This window comes from Physeter macrocephalus, chromosome 11 (genome assembly GCF_002837175.3).
Source record: "Physeter macrocephalus isolate SW-GA chromosome 11, ASM283717v5, whole genome shotgun sequence".
Classification (NCBI taxonomy): Eukaryota; Metazoa; Chordata; class Mammalia; order Artiodactyla; family Physeteridae; genus Physeter; species Physeter macrocephalus.
The window spans coordinates 156,908,172-156,934,602 of record NC_041224.1 but is presented as its reverse complement, the minus strand read 5'-3'; the positions used below and the strand labels follow the sequence as shown (position 1 = coordinate 156,934,602).

The 26,431-nt window shown below is 51.5% G+C and overlaps 1 protein-coding gene across 2 annotated transcripts; it reads left to right on the top strand.

Annotated features, from left to right (window-relative positions):
- The first annotated feature begins 10,519 nt into the window (after positions 1-10,519).
- Positions 10,520-23,643, top strand: ZDHHC22 (zinc finger DHHC-type palmitoyltransferase 22). 2 transcript variants are annotated; one of them, XM_028496223.2, is made up of 3 exons: positions 10,520-10,585; positions 12,406-12,945; positions 18,335-23,643. In XM_028496223.2, the coding sequence occupies exons 2-3, from the start codon at positions 12,420-12,422 to the stop codon at positions 18,598-18,600; spliced, it is 792 nt and encodes a 263-aa protein (XP_028352024.1). In that variant the 5' UTR covers positions 10,520-10,585; positions 12,406-12,419; the 3' UTR covers positions 18,601-23,643. The 2 variants fall into 2 exon arrangements, with proteins under 2 accessions (XP_028352024.1, XP_007107041.1); XM_007106979.2 differs by lacking the exon at positions 10,520-10,585 and having other exon boundaries at positions 12,325-12,945.
- Positions 23,644-26,431: the final 2,788 nt, after the last annotated feature.

Here is a 26,431-nt window from a genome sequence, read left to right as displayed (position 1 = left end):
ACACACACACACACACACACACACACACCAGGCAGAGGGGCAGCTTGCTCAGGGATAACAGAGGCTCTGGCACAGTTTCCTTCAGAAACAACCAAGAAGCAATGGACATGCAAGCTCGTAAAGTGCCCAGCACAGAGCCCAGCCCAGAGCAGGGTTGGGTTCGGTCGGCACTGCCTTTCACCTTTCTTCTACCTTCAAGCCCTGGCTGGAATGGATGCAGGTAGGAGGCCTCAGGGAGCCTGTTAGCTTTCAGGGACTGAATAGTTGGCCTAATGGGGTTTGGAGTTTACAGTTGCATTTACTTGCAGGAAATGACTTTCACTCTGCTGCTTGGCCAGCCTCTGGAGGCTTCCATTAGGGCTGGGAGCAGGGCCACCCAACCTTTGAGCTTCAGTTTCCTCATGTATAAGATGAGGCAAGTAATATTTACTAAGACCATCATTGTGAGGATTAAAATGCAAGAAGTACCTAAAGGGTCTATCACAATGCCAGAAACAAGATAAACCCAAAAGGAAGTATAGCTATGATCACAATGGTGGGATCCAGGAGGGTTTGGAGCTATCTGAAGGATGCTACTCTCAACCATCCAACTGCCAACCACCGTGGGAGGCTGAGAATGCAGGTGCCATAGCTGTTGAGGAGGCAGGAGCCAATCTCACCCTGCTCCACTCCTCTTATGGGAGAGAAGCTGGTACAAACTTTCTTGGGGAGGGGGGGTGTTGGCAATAGGGATCCTTTCCACTCAGCCACTCCACTTCTAGGAATTCAGCCAAGGAAATAATCATAGAGCCCCACAGAGTTGTTTGTGCTAGGACATTCACTGCAATGTTACTAATAATAGTGAGAAATTGGGAATAATCTAAAGTCAGAGATGCACTCAACACACACTTTGGTTGAACGCCAAATGGCCAAGATCAGTACTACTCAGCTGAAGTCCAGGTCAATGTCTAATATGACCTTTATGTGACAAACATCTTTGATAAAGGAGTACATCTAAAATTTTATCAGAAATTACTTGTGACGATAATTTCATTATTAATGAATGTCATTGTCAATGCTTAACCATTTAACATTTTAGAGCAAGAACAATACTTACTTCCCCAGTGCTGGCAGTAGTGAGCTTGCTCCTGTATTGTATACTACGCACATTTGTGTTAATAAATCGATGCTTACTTTCAACTGAGGATGGTGGAGAAGTGTGATCCTCACTTGTTCTAATAATTTCTACTTTTCTTTAAATTCTTTATATCTCTTCCCATGTTGGGTCAAATATGATTTGCCATGGATAGTGTTACACATTATTTTAGAGGTTTGCCTCCTCATGAAATTGGGAGGTTGGTTGACATTCTGTTTTTACTTTATCTTTACAAGGTGTAAATAATGACAAATAGGGCTTTCTATCAAAGCTTCATGCTCTAGATAGAATAGGGTGACTAAAAGTTGACTACATTTTAAAAGATTGGGACTTCCCTGGTGGTGCAGTGGTTAAGAATCTGCCTGCCAGTGCGGGGGGCACGGGCTTGATCCCTGGTCCGGCCACGGAGCAACTAAGCCCGTGCGCCACAACTACTGAGCCTGCGCTCTAGAGCCCGCGAGCCACAACTACTGAGCCCACACGCCACAACTCCTGAAGCCCACGTGCCTAGAGCCCGTGCTCCACAACAAGAGAAGCCACCGCAATGAGAAGCCTACGCACCGCACCGAAGAGTAGCCCCCGCTCACCGCAACTGGAGAAAGCCCGCGTGCAGCAACGAAGACCCAGTGCAGCCAAAAATAAATAAATAAATTTTAAAAAATAAAATAAAACATTATTTTGTTTAGTGTTGCAAATGCTAGTGTCACAGACAATTCTACAAAGATTAGAACTACGATACAATCTAATCTCTATCATTCTGCTTCATATTATTTTAATGTTTTATTGTTGTTGCCTCAAAAAGTATCTTCTAAAAGTATTTGGCTGACATGCTTTCTCAATATTTGTATTAGCTATCAATGTTTCCTTCTATATTTAAACATTTGAAAGGCTTAATAATGATTTCTGTACCCCAAAAAAGGGACAGTGTTTATAATTATCATGAGTGATACAGCATTTTACTTTTGCAATAATAAATATACATTTATTCTTTAACTGATAGAATTTCAACAAATAGAGCACAAAACAAGATACTCATTACAAGTTACTTCTAGAAGGTGATCTACATTAAAAAGTGATTATTAGCAGTAGAGCCAAATGACATGCCATGTGTGTATAATGGAGATTATTTTGCTTCTTGGATGCAAAGGTTATGTAACACAATCATAGCTCATGGATCATACACAAGTCCAGGGAACCCAGAAATGATGCTGAAGTCTGAACTTAGCTATTCAGCCTTTCAAAGACCAAGGCTGAAGATGAAGCTGAAGAGCATATTCTGACCAGATACCAAGGTCAAAGCCAAATTGCATCCCTACTAAACTGTGTCCCTTCTGTAAGAGAGACATATAAATTGTCCATTGAAAATGATGTGGTGGAGTCTGTCATACAGAGTGAAGTAAGTCAGAAGGAGAAAAACAAATACCGTATGCTAACACATATATATGGAATCTAAGAAAAAAAAATGTCATGAAGAGATTAGTGGTGGGACGGGAATAAAACACAGACCTACTAGAGCATGGACTTGAGGATATGGGGAGGGGGAAGTGTAAGCTGGGACGAAGTGAGAGAGTGGCAGGGACATATATACACTACCAAATGTAAATTAGATAGCTAGTGGGAAGCTGCCGCATAGCACAGGGAGATCACCTCTGTGCTTTGTGACCACCGAGAGGGGTGGGATAGGGAGGGTGGGAGGGAGGGAGACGCAAGAGGAAAGAGATATGGGATTTAAGTGATTCACTTTGTTGTAAAGCAGAAACTAACACACCTTTGTAAAACAGTTTTACTCCAATAAAGATGTTAAAAAAAAAAAAAAGAAAATGATGTGGGAAATGTATTTATCAACATGGAAGGACTGTTTTATTATTGCTGAATTTTAAACACTAGTTATAAAAGAGGATGAAGTGTGAGCCCAAATTTGTAATTAAGGAGGAAAAGTCTGAATAGATAGAGGATTGAAGGACACATATGAAACGTTAATGATGATTATCTCTGGGTTTAGTATTAAAGGATTTCTGCTTTGTTTTAATAAAAATTTTTGTGTTTTCTTTTTTTTTTTTTGCGGTACGTGGGCCTCTCACTGCTGTGGCCTCTCCCGTTGCGGAGCACAGGTTCCGGATGCGCAGGCTCAGCGGCCATGGCTCACGGGCCCAGCCGCTCCGCGGCATGTGGGATCTTCCCGGACCGGGGCACGAACCCGTGTCCCCTGCATCGGCAGGCGGACTCTCAACCGCTGCGCCACCAGGGAAGCCCTGTGTTTTCTTATAAAACATGTTACTCATATGATTTTTAAAAATAGAAAATATTCAAAGTTCATCTTTTCTGTCTCTTCTGTTTCATCCAGGGCCAGATTTCAAGCTTGCTAAGCTGGCCAGATGTCCTGGGACACTGACCACAGCTGACTGTAGTGCTCACCGTGCATGTTCATTTGAGGTCAAGGCTTTGGCAGGCTGGAGCTGCCTTTCCTGGGCCTGTTTCTGTGAGGAGAGATGCCAAGAGCAAGGCAAAGGTCAGTGGGGGTGGGGGGAAGGGCCGGGGGTAGTAGCTCCATTTGACCAGTGAGGAACTGGGATCTCAGAGAGGCTGGAAGTGCCAGGAAAATCTTGTGTCTGTCCTGAGACCTGGGGGATAAATAACTTGAATATGCCTAAACTTTTCCATAGTAGAAGAAAGCACTCCAAGGTGTCCCCCAAATTAATTTTACTTTTCCTTTTTATCAGTACAACTCACAAATTTTAGCTGATTACCTAGCTATCTGTAGCTAGGTGTGGCCATGTGACTAAGTTCTGGGTGATGAGAAGTAAGTGGATGTGTTGTGTGCAACTTCCAGGAAACATCCTTAAAGAGAGGGGCATGTCCTTTCTCCTTGTCCCCTTCTTGCTGGTTGGAATATGGATATGATGGCTGGGGCAGGAGCAACCATTCTGGACCATCAGGCAACATGCTTGGGATGATGGAGCAACAAAGTAGAAGGAGTCTGGGCAGATGAACATTGAGCCTCCATAGCAGCCCTGGACTGGCTCCTTTAAACTTCACTGATGTGAGAGTGAAGTAAACTTCCATCTTAGTTTAAACCAGTGCTCTCTTGGGGTTTCTGCCACACGTCACAGAACCTAACCTTAATTAATTACAATAGCTACCTCTTACTTAATATTTCTGCCCCAGCCACTATTCTAAGTGCTTTACAAGTGTTACCTTGTTTAATCCATATAAAAATTCTATGAGGTGGGAACTATAATTAACCTTGTTTCACAAATCAGGAACCTGAGACACAGAGAGGTTGATTAACTTGCTCAAAGTCACACAAGTGACTGGTGGAACTGAAATCTGAGCCTAGGTCATCTGGCGCCAGAGGCTGTCCTCTGACTGCTCTTCTGGACCCTCTCCTTTGGCTCCTGGTCCCAGCTGACACTTCCATCCCCTACTGCAGACCTCTTTATGTTATCTCTAGTCCCCATTCCCTGTCTCCAGCAAAAAGCCCATTCTCTCTACACCTTGTTTCACTGAGAAAAGATTCTGGCTGGCTAACTCAGGCTAAAGCATAAGAGACCAACATCAGCATGATATGTTCCCTCCCCATAAGAAAAGCAGGCTCTTTATTTCTATGTCAGTGTGAGGGTTTAAGTGTGAGAAACACAGAAGGAACCACACTGGGTGAGGCTTGGGCACTGGAATCAAGTAAAGTGAATTTTATACCTGCTGCCAGCAAGCTCTGCAATCTTGGCAAATCTCATAAACACTCTGAGCCTCCATTTTCCCCTCTACAAAATAGGTAGAATCAGACTTTCATTAGGCATGGGTGCTGTAAGGATTAAATGAAATAACCAGTGTGAGGGCTCCTGGCCCCCATCAGCCAGGCACAATAAGTATCAGTAAATATGAATCTTTATATAGTGGGATTCTGTTTATCTGTTGCTCCCTCTAGCCTATTTTTAAAGGTCAGACATTGAGATACAGTAATGTCCACCTTCTTGAAGGGTACAGATCTATAAGTTTTGACAAACATATAGTCATATAACTACCACCACAATCAAGGTATAGATTTTCACACCCAAATTGTTCCCTCCTTTGTCCCCAAGACTGTTTCTTACTCATTCTAATATTTATTGAGCACCCACCGTGTGCCAGGCTCTGTGCTGGGTCCAAGCTACAGAAACAAAGCTGACAGGTAAGTCCCTGCCCTTGGCAGTTTATAGTTTATCAGATGGAAGGGGACAATAAACAAGACAATAAACATACAAACAAACAGGCTCATCATAGAAGCAGTAAATGCTATGCAGCAAGCAGGATTATTTGGTAGTTAGTAGCTGGGGGATTATTTCAGTTGAAAAGGCAGGTGCTATCCTTGTCCTTTAAAATTCACAACCAAAGCTGCAGGTTAGTTAAAAATCCCCATTTAGGGCTTCCCTGGTGGCGCAGTGGTTGAGAGTCCGCCTGCCGATGCAGGGGACACGGGTTCGTGCCCCGGTCCAGGAGGATCCCACATGCCGCGGAGCAGCTAGGCCCGTGAGCCATGGCCGCTGAGCCTGCGCGTCCGGAGCCTGTGCTCCGCAACAGGAGAGGCCACAACAGTGAGAGGCACGCGTACAGAAAGAAAAAAAAAAAATCCCCATTTAATGGGCAAGGTATTTGAGGCTCAAAGGAACTTCCTCAAGGTCACACAGCAAGTGAATGGGAAAACAAGGCTTCAAGCTCAAATCAGCAGACACCAAAAGCTCACACCAAAAGCTCGTGCTTTTTCCATCACATCACACCAGGCCCTGGGCCATCTCTGCTGGAGCAGCGGGGGTTCTGGGGTGTGAGGTCTGGGCTGCCTGACGCTCTGCAGCCATAAGGGCATAGCCAAGAGCCCTATGACAGCCAAGCGCACTGCAGTGACCTCACTCTCCTGGTCTCCCCTCCCTCCTCCTCTAATTAAGATGTCAACCTTCTGCCTCATACCCTCCCATCTTGGACACCTGGCATTGCAGGGCTCTCCACGGAGACAGCTAACCTCCTCCTGTGCCTCCCGAGCTTCTCCATCCTGAAGACGTAAACTGAGGTTGCGTCAGACAGGTGAATGTCCACTCTCTCAGCACCCCTTTCCTTTCCTTTCCTCTCTCCTTTTCCTTCTTCTCCCCTCTGCCTTCTACCTCCTTCTTCTTTTCCCTCCCTCTTTCTCTCTCCCTCGGCCCCCTGCATGCTTTGAGACGAAAGGGCCAATTAATCTTGCTGCCACTACCTGTGTCCGCTAAGCTGTGTACTCTTCCACAGGCATAGGCATTCCTACCACGACTACCTGAGCAGTCCCTGAAAACCATGGCTGATTGGTAAAAGATCGCATTCGTTTTTCCGTAGCCTGAACACTTCAAAGGAGGCTCTGCCAAAGCCAAGCCAAGGTTGCCACCCCGATGCATCAATCACTAGGGAGACTGCTGAGGTTACCTGTCACCCAGAGGGTGACAGTCACACCTGCTGTTTCTACCTTGGCATGTGGTCTTGGATGATGAACGATCACATTCACACTCTCCAGCACCACAAACAGCAGCGCGTCAGAGAGCATTTGATTAATGTGCTGCAGGCTTACTTCATTTATGCAATTTTACCCAAATATCTTATGTAAAGAGATATTATGCAGATCTCTTATTCTGAGGGAGTATGTTTTGTACCTGCATCCTTTATTCATCTTCCAGAAAAGTTAACTATCAATGAGATTTTTACATGTTAAGTCACATTTTAAATCGAACATAGGCAAGGCTTGCAAATTAATGTGCAGCAAATCTCTGAACCTCAGTTTCCTCATAAGAAAAATGGGTTTAATAATTTTTCCCCAGCTAGCTTACAGGGCTGTTGAGAGGCTTGTGGAATAAAATTTTAATTCTGTAGATGTACTTTATAAACTGCAAAGCAGTATATTACATCAAAGTAATGTTATTGTTAAAATGAAGATGCAGTTGGCCAAGTAAATTATCACCTCCAAATAGAAATTCTGTGATAATCCAATTTTCATGTATTCGGCTGGCTAAGACAAAGATTACGCTTGTATGTGTTTTGAATCCAGGCAGGCAGGATCTCACTAAACTTTCTGAGACTTGGGGAGCATTTTGTGGTTGCCTCTGGCTATGACTTGGTATTGACAGTAAAGAGCATCCTGTCTGAGGCTGTCTATTAAAATCTTAATTTCAGGGCACCAGGCAAAGCCTTCAATCCGGGCAAGATCTTCAAGTGAACATCTCCTGCCATCGCCTAGCTGCCTGCACCTGCCCTTCAGGGAGAATGGGGGTCATTAAAGGAAACTGAACATTGGAAAAAAAAAAAAAGGTAACCTTGAGACCCCAGTCTATCTTCACCCTGATCAGTCTGAAATAAGAGCATGAGAATGAAGGAAACCCACCCCCACTGCCTCCTTAGGTGTGGCCCTTGCATCTTGGAATGTTCTCTGTCCCAGACACTTGGGGAGTTGTAGGGCCAGACAGACATGTGTAGGGTTCCCCACCCATGGGAGAAGCTGCTCACTGCATAGAGTTCTTCTCTTTGTACACAACATTCTGAAACAAAACGGAATGATTGCCACTAGGAAGGGACTTCATTTTATTCAGATAACCTCAGCAAATAGCAAGATTTGTGGCACATATTTCTGGGAAAGTGTTCACAAGCAATCGGATGCCTGTCTGTGCTCCTGACCCCTTGGGATCGCCTGCAGGTACAGTCATAGCTTGACTATGAGAACATATGATAAGGGCGATGGAGAGTGTGGCTTATAAATCATTTTCTGGCTCTGTTTGTGGAGGATGAGACTGTAGTTGGGGTGGGTGGTGGCGGGATGCAAGATTAATGGGAAATGTGTCCTCAGCAGACATGTCAAAGACCTTGGAATGTAGCTTTTCCTCTCAGACAAAGACCAGTATCAATTCATCATTGATACACTCTAACTCAGTGTCCCTTCTGGACAAATCATCATGTTAGGCGATATGGAGGAGACCCCCAAATATTTCCAACGTAGACCAGGAGCTCTCATTTTAGTTAGAAAGATAAGGCGTTCTTGTGGATAAAGATAAGAACCCAGAAGAGAGACAGGAGGAGAAAGAAGCTAATACTGTCCAGTCTCCTGCTGGGACTGAGGCACTTATGTTATCCCATTGGATCATCAGCAACACCACAAGGTAACATCTTCACCCCATTTTATGGATGAGAATACTGAGATCAGAGAGGTTTGATGACTTGCTCCAGGTGCCACAGCTGGTTAGTGGCAGTAAAGTGTCCATTCTTAGTCTGCTTAATTCTGGTGGGGCCAGAATTGAAGGGAAGTTTTCAAATTGCCTTCTCTATTGATTTTGTCAGAGATAATCACCAATTTTAGAAAAACAGAATAACATTTGGCTGTACTTCCTCTTACTCCGTTCACTTAGGAGCGGGGTGCCGAGGAACTACTAGCTCTAGATCTGAAGCTTTAATGTCCTTTCCTGTTGATAAACCATATTTCTAAATAAATCATTGTTTTTGTGCGTTTGTGTTTCCAAGGCCAGATCTCTGTCTCTTTCCTAGCTGAATACTCCCTTCCCCCACCAACATCTTCCCACGCGTGCCTTTGGCTTCTCCTTTCTCTCTCTCCTTCCCTACCCTTACACACACACACACAGAAATTCAGACGCACACCTTCCCAGCACACACCCATATGCAAAATAAAATTAGAAATACCCCCCAACTCTCAAGGTATTTAGGGAATGGAGATCTTCAACCAATAGAGCCAAGTGCTCATTCCCTCCCTCCCAAGCCAGGGTGAGAGGCAGACTGAGCTTGTGAAAAGGGTCCAGACAGCCATGATTTTGACACCAAGAAGCTCTAAAGGAAAAAAAAGCCACCTGTGCTTTCCTCTATCTGCCCTGTGGCCACTGGATCTCACAGGGCTACCAGATTCTCAGAGCCAACACCTGGCAAGCTGTTCTTTGGTTTGTATGTAAAAATCCTTTCAGAACATGAAAAGATTTCCTGGTCCCCTCTTTTATTTTGATGCATACTGTTGAAATCCATAGAAAACAGTATCTGATATTTCAAAAATACAGGCTGAGCTGATAAGCATATTGTCCTCGTTTTAAGGGATTGTTCTTGTTTTAATCAACCAGTTGAGGAAGCAATAAATAATCACTTATTTACGATGTTTGCCTTCACCCAGAGGAGTGGAACAGGGCAGGTAGGTGAGCTCCGACAGCCCAAGAAACCGAGGTAGTGGCGGTGTCAACATTCCTGCAGTGGTTCAAAGCTCTCTCTGCTCCCTCCAACCTCCATTTGACACACACTGGCCACCTGTCCCCACCCTCTTGGTACCCACCTCAGACTAGTGGGATCAGAAAAAGAAAGGACATTGGAACAGGGAGATGAGGGCAGGACTCCAGGCAGAAGCTCCTGGTTCAAGCTGTTCAAGCTCTGTGTCTGGATAAACCACTCAGTTGTCCTCCCTTCTCCCAAATCAGAGCTCCCCCTGGGTCTCAGGGTGATGCTGGGTTGTGTAGAGGCTGAGAGCAGGTCCATTAGTTCAAATCCAGGCTCTGTCACTTACCGGCTGTATGTCCCTGGGCATGTGACTTAGCTTCTCGGTGCCTCAATCTCCTCATCCATACAAGGGGATCATGGAGCTTCTGCTGAGAGGATTAACAAAGCTGCCTTATGCTAAAGGCTTATTAGCACAGTGCCTGGTTCATAGTAAGGACCCAATAAATAGAGTCAATGATTATAAAATAATGCTCAAATAGTGCTCACCATAGGCAGGCCCTGTTTAAGGGCTTTACATAAATTGTTGTCCTATAACCCTCACATCTCTGTTTTACAGATGGGGAAACTGGAATCTGAAGATCACACGGTAGTGAATGATGGATATTGAGACCCGGGCAGACAGGCTCCAGAGTCGGGGCGCTCAGCGCTTCTCTGCACAATGACGTTGATCTTTACGGGTGTTGCCCCTGGCAAGCTGGACTCCTAAACCCCCAGGTTTTCCTCGGTCCGAGAATGGAGAGCAGCGGAGGGCTGTTAGCCACAGTGGGGAAGGAAGGAGCAGATGATGGTTAGAGCATCACATCAGGGTGGAATCCAGAGCTCCCAGCTGGAACCAGTGGCTGAAGTCAGGCGGGGAGCCCCAGCCCGCTCCAGAGGAGTGAGGGGAGGAAGGGGGGCAAGTCCCCGAGGCTGAGAGGGGTGGCCAGAGCACCGCCCCTAGGAGGGGAGGGAGGGGCGGCGGGGCTGGGGGCGGGGGTGCCCAGCTGCCATCCGCGCCGTCTCCTGGCCCCCACTCGCCGGCGCCCCAGTGGGAGGACGGCAGCTGCCCGCTCCCTCCTCCCCACACCCCCGCTACCTGCCCAGTCCCCGAAGCGAAGCGTGAGGAGGCTGCGAGCCAGCGGGGCCGAGCCCACAACTTTGCAGCCTCGGGGAGGGCGAGAGCCGGCGTCCAGGGCTCCTCTTGTCCGCGACCAGAGCTTGGTGAGTTCATTTCCCCACTGCTCTGCGGCGGTGCGGCGGCGCCGGCCGCGCGCGGGGCGGCTTCCCGGGCGTCCGGAAGGCGGTGGCCGAGAAGCCGGCGGCCGCCCGCGCTGCCTGCCTCGCTAGGGCTCCGGCTGTGCTGCCCGCCGCCGCGGGCGCGGCCGGCGCCGGTGCCAAACGGCCCCCGGGCCGCCCCGGCGGTCTCCGCTGTCCCTTCTCCCGCACAGGGCCGGGGCTGCGGTGCGGCCGCCCGCCGTGCGCCCCTCGCTCCCGCAGCCCGTCCTTCGCCTTCCAGGCGCCGCGGCGCATCTGGAGGCTGCTCCCGCGGCCCCCCTGGCGACCAGCGTGGGGAAGACACTTGCTTCTCCGGATCCCGGGCCGCGGGCTCTCTGGGGTGGGCAGCGCCGCCGCAGCCCCCGGGAGCCCCCAGCGACCACCCGCGGGCGTGCCCTGCGCTGAGCCCCTGCGGCGGAGAGAGACCCGCGGTCCCCACGGCGGCCGCGAGTCTCCTGGGGCACTGGCACCTGCAAAGGGGACTCCAAGGTGATCAGTCACCCAGCGGGGACGGGACAGCCTGGACGGAGGCCTAGTGCCATTCGCCCGTCCCGGGTGCAGCAGCCTTCCCAGAACTTTTCTCGCGCCTCGGGCTCGCCTGCTCCTTAGCCCCCGGAAAAGTTCTCGCGGGCGCCCGGAATCCTATTTTTCGGGGGCTTCCGAAGCTGGGCAGGAACCGGGGCTGTGGGGCGGGGTGGAATAAATTTGTGGTAGGGCTGCGCTCAGCGGCGGGGGTCGATCCCCTGGAAACCTGGCCAAGCATCCACGCCTGCGCCCAGGGAGAGCTTGTTGGCATCGAAGGGGTTTCAGCGCCATCGGGGTTGTTTGGGTTTCTCGCTCCAGGAGGGCGGGAGGAAAGAGCGGAGGGGGGGGTGGATTTTAATTTCGTCGCCTCAAATGAAAACGCTCTTTGCCAAGAAATAGCTAGGGCAGCCAGCTTCGGAGAGATGGGCTGACCGGAAACGGCTGACACAGGTATTCCTGCTGCGCTCCCCATCCCACCCATCGCCTAAGTGCTTGTGGGAATGTATCGATTGTTGTAATTGATTTTTTCTAAAAAGCCAGGTGGCAGCGGCTGCGTGTGTGTACACACAGATACACACATACACAAACACAGATACCGAGGCGCACACAGATTACACATACAAAATCACACACAAGGAACACCCCCCCCCGCGCACACACACACACACACACACACACACACACAGGCAAGCACACATACCCCCAAAGCTCTTTGCGTTATGGGTAAGGTCCCTGAGTATTGCCCAATATGGGGGGTGGCACGGAGAAAGGAGAGGTGAAACAGTACTTCCAGTAGGTCATTTCTATCTGCCCCCACCCCACATCTTCTGCTTTCTCCTCTTAGGGGGTCTGAAGGAGGAATCCCAAACCTGGGCACGTCTCCACTGCCATAAAAAAGCAGATCCCTAGGCAGCCCCCCGCTCCTCCACCCGCACCCGCCTCCTACGGACTGATAACAAGTCCCCACCTCGCCCTCCTTGTACCTGACCCCCCGGGGGCGTCAAGGCGCCGAGGTGCCTCAAAAACGGAGGAGGTGGGCACCAGGAGGTAGGGCTTGGCTCCCAGAGGCTGTCATGATCTGGGGGTCTCACGCCTGCTTGGTCACGGGTTAGGGAAGAGAGGAGGGGTGATCCGAGGGGCATGGATTTGCGTGGAGCAGGACGGACGGATAGCGCCGGGGAGCGCCCTAGGGAGCCCTCTGGACGCTGCAGTGAGTCTTCCTCTCACCCTGGGCCCCTTAGGAATGTAATCGAGGATGCTGGCCCTGAGGCTGCTCAACGTGGTGGCCCCCGCCTACTTCCTGTGCATCTCCCTGGTGACCTTCGTGCTGCAGCTCTTCCTCTTCCTGCCTAGTATGCGTGAGGACCCCTCGGCCGCCCGGCTCGTCTCACCTGCGCTGCTCCATGGGGCATTCTTCCTGTTCCTCTCAACCAACGCCCTGGGGAATTATGTCCTGGTCATCCAGAACTCCCCAGACGACCTGGACGCCTGCCAGGGGACCGCAGCCAGGAGGGCCCTGTGCCCTCCGCCCAGCACCCACTTCTGCCGAGTGTGCGCCAGAGTCACCCTGAGGCACGACCATCACTGTTTCTTCACCGGCAACTGCATCGGAAGCAGGAACATGCGCAACTTCATCCTGTTCTGCCTGTACACCTCCCTGGCCTGCCTCTACTCCATGGTGGCCGGCGTGGCCTACATCTCCGCAGTCCTTTCCATCTCCTTCGCCCACCCCCTGGCCTTCCTCACGCTCCTTCCCACCTCCATCAGCCAGTTCTTCTCCGGTGAGTGGGCCTTGGCGGGCAGGTTGGGCCCTATGCAAAGACCTTCTACCTCAACCCCAAGTCTGCCGGGTTTAGCAAATACACGATGCCCAATTAAATTGTAATTTCAGATAAACAATGCATAACCATTTAATAGAAGTATTTCCTGAATATCGCAGGAAATTTTTTTTACACTAAATTTTTTTAGTTATCTGTTTGAAATTCAGACTAACTGGGCATGCTGTATGTCACCTGACAACCTCCCTCCGCACCCCCATCCTCATTCATCTTCTCCTCGTTGCTCGCCACTGTCCATTTGCTCATAGAATTGTGGCAAACCAGGCAATACACCTGCCCTGTGCCAGGAGGGGCTGATTGCTGGCCATCCCTCCGTGCAGCCTGCGAGGTACCCCCATGCTATGTCCTTCCTCGGCCTGGACCCCAGTCCTGCTCACTCATTCCTCCGAGGACCTTGCCCTCCAAAGGTCTTGCTGATCAACCACAGTAAGGTTGACCAGGGTGCCGGGCCAGTCCTAGCAGAAGGCTAACCCTCGCCCTCCTACCCACTATATTTGACCCCCTCCAGGTTCTTCTCCAGTCTGCAGATGGCTCAGAGCAGGGAGCATCCTGGTTGGAGGTGCGGCCATATTTAAGGACTCCATCTTCACACCACAGAGCCATGGGACTGGTGTGGGATCTGACCCTCCAGGAGGCTCTTACACTTGCAGGAGCCAGGCATGTAGACCTTCACACTGGGGCTCAGCTATGCCCCCTGGTGAGGACTGTGCTTTATGTAGCATACCCCAAGGAGAGTGGGGTACCAGGCCCAGAGGGACCTGGTTCCTGGTGGCAGGAACCAGGCCTTGACACCGGTCAGGAACCACCCTACCTGGCCATGAAATTTGCCCCTACCTCATTTCCTTCACTCCACCTACCCTGGCCTTTGACTCTGACTGACTTGGCTCTTACAATTAGTAGCATGCACACATGGACACGTAGCTGTGCGTGTGTGACGTCGTCTCCATTTCTCGTGAAGAAACTGAGGCTCGGATGGGATTAAATGGCTGCCCAGGATCTTACTACTTCCGAGCAGCAGCCTCTGGCCTGCCTCCCAGGTCTTTAGACAACGCACGGCAGCAGGGGGAAATACAGCATGTTTCGTACCCCGTTGACCTTTCAGGGACAAAAAAGACAGAGTGCAGCTTCTTCCACTGAGAACCCCAAATTGTCTTGATATGCCTGGGCTGGACATTCATAAAATTCTGCCCCACTCTGGGGGAAGCCATCGTTTTGGTCTTTGCTGGGGCCTCAGCCCAGTCCTCTGCAGGCGTAAAACTTTGTGCCATCTGGCAGTGGGAACACAGAGGCCCTGGAAGAAGGATCCAGCTATGAGGGTTGCCTTGAGGGCTGGTGGTTGAGCTGGGCCCAGAACGCAGAGCTCTCGGACCTTCTGCATCCTGGCGCCAGCATAGGAGGCTGCTGGGACTGAAATAACCAGGATGGGGGAGGGCAAGTGGGCGGGCTAGGCGGTGCAGTGTGAGCACAGGCCGGTGGAGAGATGGGGAGAGCCAGAGAGACTGATTACACTTTCTTTTCCAAGTAGTTTCATCACATAAAAATGGGTGCTTCCAAAGAGAGGATCTTGAAATGGTTTGATTTAAGCCTGGGCTTGAGGCCTGTCCATATGTGCTAGGTTTGGGTGGGAGACAGGAAAGTAAAGAAGAGGAACCTCTTGCTTGGATCTGATGGGGGAACAGAGCCAGTCAGTGCCTATCTTGGGGCCCAGATCCCCATTCTAGCAGAAAAATGAGTCCCACTATCTTTTACCTCCTCACCAGACCCACTAGGAAAAGGAGGCCAAGATTTCTTTTTCTTTTTCTTTTTATTATTTGGCTGCATTGGGTCTTAGCTGCGGCACGCAGGATCTTCATTGTCGCACGTGGGATCTTCTGCTGCGGTTCATGGGCCCTTCGCTGCGGCGCGCGAGCTTCTCTCTAGTTGTGGTGCCCGGGCTCCAAGGCGCGCGGGCTCCGTAGTTGCGGTGCGGGGGCTCTCTAGTTGTCTCGCGGGCTCTAGAGTGCACGGGCTTAGTTGCCCCATGGCATGTGGGATCTTAGTTCCCCGACCAGGGATCAAACCCACATCCCCTGCACTGGAAGGCAGATTCCTAACCACTGGACCACCAGGGAAGTCCCGAGGCTGTGATTTCTAATCTCCAACTCTCCCATCTCATCTTCCTCCTTTGCTGGCCTTTCATCTTTCCCCTTGGCAGCCCTTCTCTCGCCTGCCCTGACACACACCTCACCTGTTCAGCTTCTCCCTTCCTGTCCCTTCTCCCTCTCTTCTCAACCCAAATGGTTGAGGGCACCGCCCTCTCATCTGCTCCAGAGGCCAGGTGGACAGGAGGGTGTAAAAAGGGACAAGTCGTTTGCTAGATTGAGCTGTCCCCAACTGTGGTACTGCCCCTAAGGCAGATCTGCCACCAGAGCATGGGATGGCTGTGTGTGGGCCCCATGAGCCAGAAGTGGGAGGGGTCTTCTGGTGGCTGTACCCACATGCCCTCCGTTGATGCCAGAGAGGAAGGAGACTGGCCAGTTAGATTTTAGAAGCTGTTCTTTCTTTTGGCTTTGTGGGACCAGTACAGGTTGTATCACTTCTCTGAGCCTCATTCTTCTCATCTGGGAAATGGAGATGACACCATCTGACCTGTGTCATGGCATTTGGAAAAGTACGCCAGTGTGGTGGGTGCCAGAAAGTCCAGTAGAAGGGAAAAGGGGTTAATATTTGTTGAGCAAATATTATGTGCTAACCACTGTGCAGGTCTCATTTCATCCAATCCTCAGGGCAAGTTTGTGAGGTAGGTATTATTATATCATTTTTAAAGACTCAGCAACCAAAGGCTTAACAAGGTTAAGTTGCTTTGAAAGCACACAGCTAGTATGAGTCCAAACCAAGCTTTGGACTCAGAGCTGCTAGCCTCCAGAGCCCACATTCTTCCCACAATACTGCCTCTCTGAAGTTGCTTCTTGATGAATGAGCCACTTTGGGAGGGAGAGAGCTTCTTATCCCAGGATGTATATTAAAGATGCTGGGTGATGATCTGTCAAAGGTGCTATAGGTGCTTGGTGGAAAGCCAGGGTGGAGTGATTGGATGGTGTGACCCTTCAGGCCCATTAGGAAAATTCTGTGATTTTCTAAAAGAAGCAGAACTATTATTAAATAGTTCAGAGGAGCTGAGGCAGCCAGGCTAGGCAGCGTCAAACACTTTGAGAGAAAGCATGTCCCCAAAATAGCCTTTTGTAGCTGCTGCAAGGGGCCGGGGAAAGGCCACAAGGTCTTTTCTGCATGCCTTGATTTAGCACCAGAAAAAAGAGACGGTAGAAAACAGCTTCCATCAGCCCAGGCTTGTCCCTGAGGCTGAGGTGCAAGGCAGGCTTGTGCTTGACAGCTCTGATGTTTGCACATCCCAGCTTGAAGGCCATCTTTGCCTGTAGCATTCCTGCACCCCAGAGGGCACCATGGTCCCAGGATCCTTCATCCTGCACATGGCTGCCTGAGCTAACCTGTGCTGACAAGGAAGAAGTGGGTCAGAGGCATGGCACAGCCCAAGGTGAGCCCCGTCCCGTTGCTGCCCCCTGCCCCCCGTGCAAGCCAGCTGGACTGAGCTTTCCATCCCCTGGGCAGCAGGACTTTATTTGTCCCCAAGTTTGCAAAGAGAAACCTGCTATCAAAGCTCCTAGGGCTGAGGGCAAGAGGGGAACGCTAATGAGAAAACCTGAATCACATCCACATCCTCCTGGCCACTGAGTCCACCATTGCTCAGATTGGAAAAGTTTTTTTTGTAATTTATTTATTTGGTTGCGCTGGGTCTTAGTTGCGACAGGCGGGCTCCTTAGTTGAGGCTCACAGGCTGCTTAAATGTGGCATGTGAACTCTTAGTTGTGGCATGCATGTGGGATCTAGTTCCCTGACCAGGGATCGAACCCGGGCCCCCTGCATAGGGAGCGTGAAGTCTTAACCACTGCGCCACCAGGGAAGTCCCTGGAAAAGTTTTAAAAGCCCAGCCCTCAGGGGTCTGGGAATGGAAACGTGGGGAGATGAGAAGAGGTCCGTGGGCGCCAGGGGAAGCTGGAGAAGGGAGGAATAGGGTTGAGATTTGCAGAAGTTGAATAGGTTGTAAGGTAGGGTCTCTGGCAGGTACCCGCATCTCACTGGAGGAAGTGATGGTGAGCTCACCCTGCTGGAGAGGGGCTGAGGAGGGCTTTTGAGTTCTCTCCTGGGCCCACTGCCCTGGCTGCTGGGCAGGTCAAGGCTGCTAAAGCTGTAGCCCAGCCAGATCTCCAAGCCCTGGAAAGGAGAAGGAGAAAGCGTGATGGTCTTAAGAGTTAAACTTGAGCCCCTTCCGGAGGTAGTCTCCTTATCTGTGAAGGATGACCAGCAGGGAGTGCTGCGCTGAGTGTGAACCAGAATGCTGGCCCCTGCGCACACAATTTCTCTGAATCATGCAACCCTATGGAATCGTTGTTATACCCATTTTACATTATGAGCAAAGTGCAGCTCAGAGAAGTTAAGAAACTTGTGCAAGACCACAGAGCTGGAACATTCAAACTTAGCACAGACCGCCCACCCCAACTCGGAGGAAGAGTGGGGAATCTCTTACTCAATGATGTTTAAACCAGTCATGGAAAGTGCTGGTTTAGAGGGGTTTAGGGAAGGTCCAGCTCAAGGCAGGGACCTAGACTGATGACCTTGGGGGCCTCTTCCAGCCTTAGCAAGCTCTGACAGGATGGCTCTGGCTGAAAGTTCCAGTGGCCATACTGTCCTCTTTTTAACATTGATGACTGAATTATCCTCTGCACTGCCTTGAAACTCGTGATTTATTCTTCTTGATGACTGGCCCTGTTCTCCATCATGCTGTCACTTTCCCAAGTCCTCCCAGCCAGTGCTCGCAGCTCCGAAGAGAAGGCACTGCAGTCTAGACAGCTGCCCAGGTACCAGCTCCCTCTCCAGGGTCCTCAGCTCGCTCCTCTCTCCTCCTGAAAAAAAACCCTTCTCCCTGTTTCTAGCCCCAAAAGAGAAGGCAGAGAGAGAGAGAGAGAGAGAGAGAGAGAGAGAGAGAGAGAGAGAGAGAGATGGTATCACGGACCCTGAGGAAATGCTAGCATCTAGGCACTGCCCATAGAAGTTTCCTTTCCTTTCCCCGCCACGTCCCCAGTTCTCCTCTCTCGCCTCAGGAGCCATCAGCACTAAGAAAAAGTTAGGACAACCTGTTCCTCTCCCTCGCTGCAGAGCTGAGACGTAGCTTCAATCTCATGAATCTCCCTCCCTAGCGGAAAGCGCCTGCTTGGGTGGCGGTTCAGTGCGTGGCCTGTGTGTAAAGTGATTCTGCTGTTTTCCCGCCCCCCCGCAGGAGCTGTCCTTGGTCCTGAAATGTTCGTCATCCTCATGCTCTACCTCTGGTTTGCCGTCGGCCTGGCCTGCGCTGGCTTCTGCTGCCATCAGCTGCTGTTGATCCTCCGGGGGCAGACCCGCCACCAGGTGCGGAAGGGGGTGGCAGTGAGGGCCCGGCCTTGGCGCAAGAACTTACAGGAGGTCTTCGGAAAGAGGTGGCTCCTGGGCCTGCTGGTCCCCGTGTTCAATGTTGGAAGTGAGAGCTCCAAGCAGCGGGACAAGTAGCAGGCACTCCCATCATTTCTCTGTGTGTGTGTATTGACTCCTCGTGAACATAAGACCACAACACCCTGTCTCCACCCATGGCCCACTACAACTTTGGACTGGTAAGGTCCTAGCATCCACCCCTGGTCTGTAACATACAGAGAGCAGCGTTGGCTGGTGGATCATGACCAGGAGGGAAAATGGCCACCGAGGCATTGCTAGGTTCCCCATGAGCCAGCCTGGTGGCTGCTAACCGTTCAGAGCTGCTGCTTTTGTTTCTTCCCCCTTGGGGTGCCTGCTTTTCCCCTCTGCCTGGTTCACCCACGCTCCACCAAGTCTCATGTCATCACTGCTATCTGCTAGAGCTTTTCCTCTCAGCCCCATGTTAGGAGTGGGGAGTGGATTCTTGCTGCTGGTATGAAGCTCCCCGGGACCTGGAGTCTGGCAAAAGGTTTAAAATTACCATGTGTGAGAGGCAGCCAAGTCAGCTCTGCCGGCTGCCAGTGAGGTTGGGAAAGGAGGGGTGTGTGTCCTCATCCCCTCTGTGGAATTTTGAACAGTGGAAGGAAAAAAGAACTCAGTAGCTTGCTGCCCAGCCCTCGAGTTGCAAGGCCTTTCTCTGGGAGACAGCAGCCAATGGCCTGGGATTTCTAACTGCTGTCCCCTGTCCACCCCGCCCCAGCTGGCGACCCAGTCCAATCCAGGACCTGGCTGGATGCTTCCTTTCCCTGGCACTCTTCCAGCCTTTCCCATTGGTCTCCAGCCTTTGGGTCTTTGCTAGATGCTGGGAAGGCAAGGAAGAAGAGAGAAGGAAAGGGAGATACTGATAAATGAGAGTGATATGTGATTGCACAGCCATATAGAAGGGGGCATGTGATTGTGTGTGTGTGTGTGTGAGAGAGAGAGAGAGAGAGAGAGAGAGAGAGAGAGAGAGAAGTGGTAAGGAATGTCGTTATGAAAATAGAGAAAGAATGGGAGGAGAGAGGGTCACACAGAGATTGGGCACTCGGATATTTGGGGACTGAGAATGAAAGGGGCAAATGGGTTCATTTCTGAAGGACATTCTAGCAGCTAAAGCTGTTCAGTGTTTGAATAGTTGCCTGGGAAGGTAGTGAGTGCCTCACAACTGCAGGTATTCCAGAAGGGTCTAGGCAGTCATCTGGCAGGCATGCTGCCGAAAGAATTTCTGCACAGGGTCAGGGAAAGGAAGATCCTTTCCCACCCCAAGATGCCAGTGTCTTCTTCATGATTGCCAGGTCCAGAGGCAAGATCTGCAGAGATGCCTGTGAATTATTTGCTTTCATGGAGGATGGGGCGGGCATGGAGTAGTCTGAAAATCATGATGCAAACTATCAGGACCCTACCCGACCACCAGGGAGATGGGACTACTAGGTATTAATGCTAGTTGAGGGCGTGGGCCTTTGGGAACAGGGAGACGGAGCAGTGTCGGGGCAGGTCGGGGCAGTGGTGGGGAGAGCAAAGCTGGAAAATCATGTTCAACTCTGAGGAGTGAAATTGGGAGAGTTGAGGCTCGGGAATGGGGAGACCAGAATATAGGGGTGCAATTGGGAGACCAGCCCTGACTGGCTCTGGATGAGGGCACTGCTCTGCGTTCCGGGACCCAGAAGACCAGACTCCTGGGGCATATGAGGGCGTGGGGACAACACAAGTGCCCCCTCCTGACTGGGTCCCAAGGCCATCCTGCCATCCAGTCTGCTGGAGCCCACACTCTGCAGTGTCCAGCTGGTGGCCACAGTGACCCCAACCGTTGCCACACGACACTGCACAACACCTCGAGTTCTTGAGCAGAGCTTGGGAGGACTTTATCTTGGTTCTGCCTTCATGCCCCCTAGAGAACTAACGTAGTAATGGTGCCACCTGCTCATACTTCTCCCTCTTATATTATTCATTCATTCATCCTACATGTATTTACTGAGCACCAACTATGTGCCAAGTCTCTACCAGGCACTGGTATACAGTGGTGAACAAGATGAAATTCCTGCCACCAAGAGCATCCTGTTGCTGCCCCAATGTCCCCACCCCCTGAAAAATAGTCACTCTGCCATCTTGCTGGTCAGCAGGCTAGGTCACTTGGAGGGGAAGGATGTGGCAAAGAGTGTTGAAGGGGAGTCCAGGCTTCCTGGATGGAGGGGTCATTGGGGTGGGGGGGGCATCCTCACCGTCAGTTCTGACCATATTGAATCAGTGGGAGTGGAAGACGAGAAGGGAAAGGGCCTGGCTCACTCCTGACCCCAAAGCTCAAGCTCGGAAGCCAGCCCTGCCATGCTCAATCTCCTGGAGGCTCAGCAGTGAGAGGGAGCAAAAGGGATATGTGCAGGGAGGCATCTCCTGGCTGACTGGTCAGTGGGGGTGACAGTGGGGAGGTTGCCAGGTGTAGAACTTGAGAAATATTTGTACACATGGCCCTATACTGTCGATGAAGAACGTCAATAAAATATGTGGTTTGAAATTGGACTTGATGTGATTGTTTTGGCACTGTGGTTGGTAGCAGGGCTGGCAAGGCTGGAATACACTGACGCAGTCATACTAGCTGCTACAATATTTAAGGTAAGTGTTAAAAATGCTTCTGTTCCAGTCGGTAAATAACCACTGTCCAGACTCCCTGAGCAATCCACCCCTGCGCTCCCAGCTTCTCCTGCTCCTTCCCTGGGATCCTGGGCTCACCTCGAATCCAGCAATGAAAAGGGCAGTGCTTGGCAGCTGCGTGGGGCCCCCAGGATCCCGCTCCAGCCCTTCAGCCAGTGTCCATGGTGAGTGGTCAGGATTGTGCTGTGTGGTTGGTAAAAGTGTGGGTATCAACCCTGGTTGGTAGCAGGTCTACGTGCTGGGACCTGTGGACCCACAGGCACCAGGGGTGGAATGTCCCACCTGGGAACTTGCCTCCTCCTCCTTCTCCCAATCCTCCTCTCCCACTCCTTCCCATGATACTTGGGGAGTGAATGAAGAGGGGAGTCCACCTGGTCCTCCGTCTCAGCCAGAAATGACCACCACTGAGGATCAGCCAGGGCCCCCTGCCCTCTTGGCCCCTGTAATACGTGGACACCTTGGTAGCTGGGAGGGTGTTGAGCCCTGCAGGGAGGGAGTGGTCCCTGAGCAGGTGAACGGGCATAGCCTCTGATGCATCCAAAGATGTGCAGGCCTGGACTGGTGGAGGACACAGCTGCAAAGTGCCCATTCTACTTGGGCTGCTGAAGAACCTTCAGCCAAGGTCAGTGTTGTATATGGGTCGGCAGTCCCTGAACACACACCAAGGGGCAACCAGCAAGGCAGCCCCGAGATATGCTGGGGCCAGCGGGAAGGGATGAATGGAGCTGCAGCTAACCCGCAGCACGTTCTAGAGTGTGAGCTATCCATACTCCACAGGGCAGACACACCTGCCTTGTTCACACTGTACCCTGGATGCCTGGCAGGGACCAGGCACGTAGTAGGTGCTCAATGATTGCACAGATCAGTGCTCATTCACTCACTCCATACCTCTTCTTCCCCGATGTGCCCAGCACTGGGCTGTGCACACAGTAGGGCTGGAAGACAAATGAGACAGCTCTGTTCTCCAGGGCTTCACATCCTGGGAGAGGTTCCTGGGAGTGCTCAAAGGACGAAGAGGGCACATCCAGAGGTAGGGAGCAGGGAGCTTCCATTTGGGCAGAGCCTGGAAGGAGGGGTGAGATCTCTGCAGGTGGAGAGGGATGGAGAGGGCTGTCCAGGTGGAGGGAACAGGCCTGGAGCCTTGGAATGATCGTGGAACAGTTAGGATAGGGGACATCACAGTGAGGCAGAGGAGGTAAGGCTAAGAGTTGGGACCTGAGCAGAGGGGCTTTGAATGCCAAGCTGAGAGATCTGGAATAAATTTGACTGGTAATAGGGAACCATTGAAGGTTTTGAGCAAGGGCATTACCTGATTAGAGCTATTAGAGTTCAGAAAACAGAGCCTTGACAGGTAGACTGGAAGTGGAAGGGACCAGATAAGAGGCATTTGCTATGATCTGCATATGATGTAACCAGGGTCTGGGGGGTAGTGGCTGTAGGCTGGTAAGGAAGGGAAGATATCAGAGGCACGTCACAGACATGGAGCCTGACTGGAGGGGCACTGGTGAAAGGACCCAAGGTGATCCTGAAGGTTGAGGTGGGGTGATCAGTGTGACCTCAAAGGACATCAAGAGCACTGGAATTGGGAGGAGAACATGACCCTGGGCAGGGTTCAGGGCCCCCGAAGAGTTCGCCACTGTCATTGGCCCATTGGTTGGCAGTTGATGGTGTCACTCTTAATAACCACTCTGCAACCTTGAGCGGAGGAAGGGGTTCAGAGCTTTTTTATGCACAACCCTCTGACTCCCAAAGCCCCGGGTGGGGAACCATCTGCCTGTGGCAATAGAGGTCATAGGTCCTCTGGTCTCCACACCCAGTGTCAGACGCAGTGAGATACTGGGCTCCCCAGCGCTCGGGAACCAAAGGAGCTTTGGGGAAAGGATGTACTTGCAGAGACCTAAACCACATCCCCCTCCACTATAATGAGGAGCCCGGTCCTTCGGTCCTGGCAGCCATCTTTCAGCCAGTCTCCGCCACTAAGAACATGGTTGTCGCTGTCACTCCATCTATTTGGTCCCCCCATGCCCTGGCTCCTCTCTGTACCCTGTGTCCTCCAACTGGCCTCATTGTTCCCCCTCATGTCCCTCCTGCCCTGCTTCTGGGAATGCACTCAGGGATGCTTGGGAAGCAGCCCCTCCTGCTGGGGAGAAAAGGGGGTGATGGGCAGAGAGCAAGGATGCCTGACTCCTGTCTTATCCCAGGTGCCTTAGAGATGAGGCAGAAACTTGGACCTGCTTACCAGCCAGGCGAGCCTGCTGGTGGGGCAGGTGGTGTCTGGGGTAGCTCAGCTGCTCTTGGTGTTGGCCTCTGCCTCTGCCCTATCCCTCTCTCTCTGGGTCGTGCTGGCCCAGCTTCTCTATTCATGCCTCATTCATTGATGCTGACTCGATGCCAGGCATGGTGCCAAAAACCAGGAAGGCAAAGATGAATGAGACCCATTGCCTGACCTGGGGGAGCTCACAGGGAAGAGGACCAATCACAGACGGTCCTGTGGTAGGAGAGCGCTGAGGGAAGGAGGACGGCGTGCTAGGGAAGCCTGGAGGAGAGCACTCACTCAGCCGTGGGTAGGCTGGAAGACTTCCCAGAGGAGGTGACATCTGGGTCACAGAGGATGAATAGGAGTTGGCTAGGCAGAAAAGCAAGACTGTGGGTGGAAGTGGGGATGGCAAGGACTATCCAGGGGCAGGGATGCCGGTTGATTTCTGGGAATTTCAAGTCTCCATTTAGGAGTGATAGGAGCATGAGTATGCAACCACAGTCGGAGAAGATTTTAGTCCTGAGGGCACGCTCCCCCGTCTCCTCCCTCTGGTCACTTCGTACAAACCCTTGGCTCATCCTAGGTCAAGGGTGTCCTGCTTGGGTGCATCAGGCACAAACTGATGTCTAGATCAGCAGGGTCCTCCAGGTTGGAGACCAAAGGCGGGGGGTCATGTTCATTGCCCAGAGTTTCAGGGCAATGAAGTTGCTGGAAAACTCAATTGGGACCATCGGAGATCCCTGGACCTCACCCTGGGCCCAAAGAGGGGCCCCTGGGAGCTCCCCATCACTCTTTCCTTCCCACCCAGACTCAGCAAATGGGGTTGGAAGGAAACTGTTTCTGCCAAGGTGGCCTCCAGGAGCTAGAGTAGAATTGAAAAGCTGAAAACCCGCATGATGTACAATCTCCTGACTTGACTGGCAAGGTCCACATCCCCCTTGTGGCCCTCTGCCCCCTCGTGGGTGACCCCACACCCCCCAACTACATGCCTCTTCCATTAGCCTAGGCCTCTCCCAGCCCCACTACATCCCACAGGGCCTCTCCTCAACTAGTCCAGCCCTGGGGGCATCTTCCCCTACACATGGCAGCTCTAACTTCCTCCGTCTTTGTGGATTTCGTCTCCTAACTCTGCTGTGAACCCTAGAGGGCGGGAATGGAGATGAGGAAGTGCCCTGGTTTCCCCCATTCCGAGTGTAGAGTGCAGTCCACTGACACTACTGTCGCAGTAATTCTACCGTGAGTGAGAATGACCAACACTTACTGAGCATTCTCTGCATGGCAGGCCCTTGTCGTATACGCACTTTACCTGCGCTATTTATTCCTCATAGCAACCCCTTGAGGTATGATTTATTACTATCCCTATTTTCCAGATAAAGAAACTGAGGCCCAGAGAGGTTATATAACTTGCCCAAAGCCTTGTGGCAGAGCTGGGATTCAAACCCAGGCTGCCTGCTCCTGACTTTATCCTTTTCACCTAGACACTAGATTGTCTTTCTACGTGGACTGTTGTAGACATCCAATCAACTCCCTGCTGAAAAGTAACAAGGAGTTGCATTTTTATTCATCAATTCATTGACTGACTGATTCGTCCAACACATTTATTGAGCACCTACTATGTGACAGGCCCTGGTGGGAAGAGAGAGAGGAACAAGGCTCAGCCTCTCTCATCACAGAGCAGACAGTCAGCTGCTTCAGGTGACTGTGCAGGTGAAAACAGGCTGATTTCAGGAACTATGAGGTGTATCTGGTTCCTCCCAGACTGATGATGACGGCGAGTTGCCCTGGATGAAGCAGCTTCTACCAGAGGCAGACTGTGCGGGTCTGAGGACAGTCCAGGATGGGGCCATCCTCCAGGGCTCAGGGACAATGCCTAGCCAGGGGAAAAGGCCTCAGTTATTTCCGGGCTGCTGCCCTCCCAGGCAGTATCGGGGCACCTGCAGGAGGGGACCAGACACTGCCAGAAGGCTGAGCACAGCCGGGCACCTCTCACACCCCCTCCTACAGAGACCAGAGCAGGGGAGGCACCAAAGACCCTAAGATGGAGTGGGCTCTGAGGAGGAAGAGACACAGACGCCAAAGCTCATCTACAACCTATGTGAAAAGAGAAGCCTCCGGAGGGGCCAAAGGGACAGCTGGTGAAGCGAGATCACATGTTAATGTCCTCCCCACTGAAGGCAGCCTTAGCCAGAAGCTGGCAGGCAGGGAACAGGGCACTGACCTGAAACTCTGAGCCGAGAGCAGCTGAGAGCCAGTGTTGGGAGGCTTCCAGAGGGGAGGCAGTCCTGTGTGTGGGCTCCTTCCCAGAGTCCCTGTCCCCAAATGCCCCTTTCTGGCCTCCTTGTGATGCCTGAAATCCCCCCCACCAGTATCTCCTTAAAGACAGCACACACCCCCACCCCCAGCCACAACTCCTCCTTTCAAATTCTGGGATCCGCTCGAGCTGCCTTCTTTTTCTGCCTGATACAGAGCTGAGAGTTGGGCCAGATGCGGTCTGAATGGGGAATTTTAGATAGAGAGGAGGGGAGAGTGGCGTCCAAGACATGGGGAGATCTGAGGGCAAGGGGGGCCCTGCATGAGCGGTGGGAGGGGTGCCAGCCTGGGAACCTTCTCCACAGCATGGGCAGAACTAGGCCTTGGATGGGCAGGCATGGGGGTGGGGCTCACATGTCCCCTAAGCAGTAAGTGGCATCTTGGAAAGATCACCACACGGTGAGTCCAAAGTGCCCAGTAGTTCTGGTCACTGCCCTCCTCGGACATTGGACTCACTCTTTTCTTTTTTATAGTTAAATATGCAATATTAATTTTTTACTGAAGTATAGTTGATTTACAATGTTTCAGGTGTACAGCAAAATGATTCAGTTGTACATAGATACGTACATAGATATATATGTACATCTATCTATCTCTGGATAGATATTCTTTTTCCGATTCTTTCCCATTATAGCTTATTACAAGATGTTGATCCCTGTGCTATACAGTAGGTCCTCG

Excerpts from the sequence above, each read along its gene's own strand:
- ZDHHC22 (XM_028496223.2), top strand. The coding sequence starts at position 12,420 with ATGCTGGCCCTGAGGCTGCTCAACGTGGTGGCCCCCGCCTACTTCCTG. Across the intron at positions 12,946-18,334 it reads CATCAGCCAGTTCTTCTCCG|GAGCTGTCCTTGGTCCTGAA; the intron begins GTGAGTGGGCCT and ends GCCCCCCCGCAG.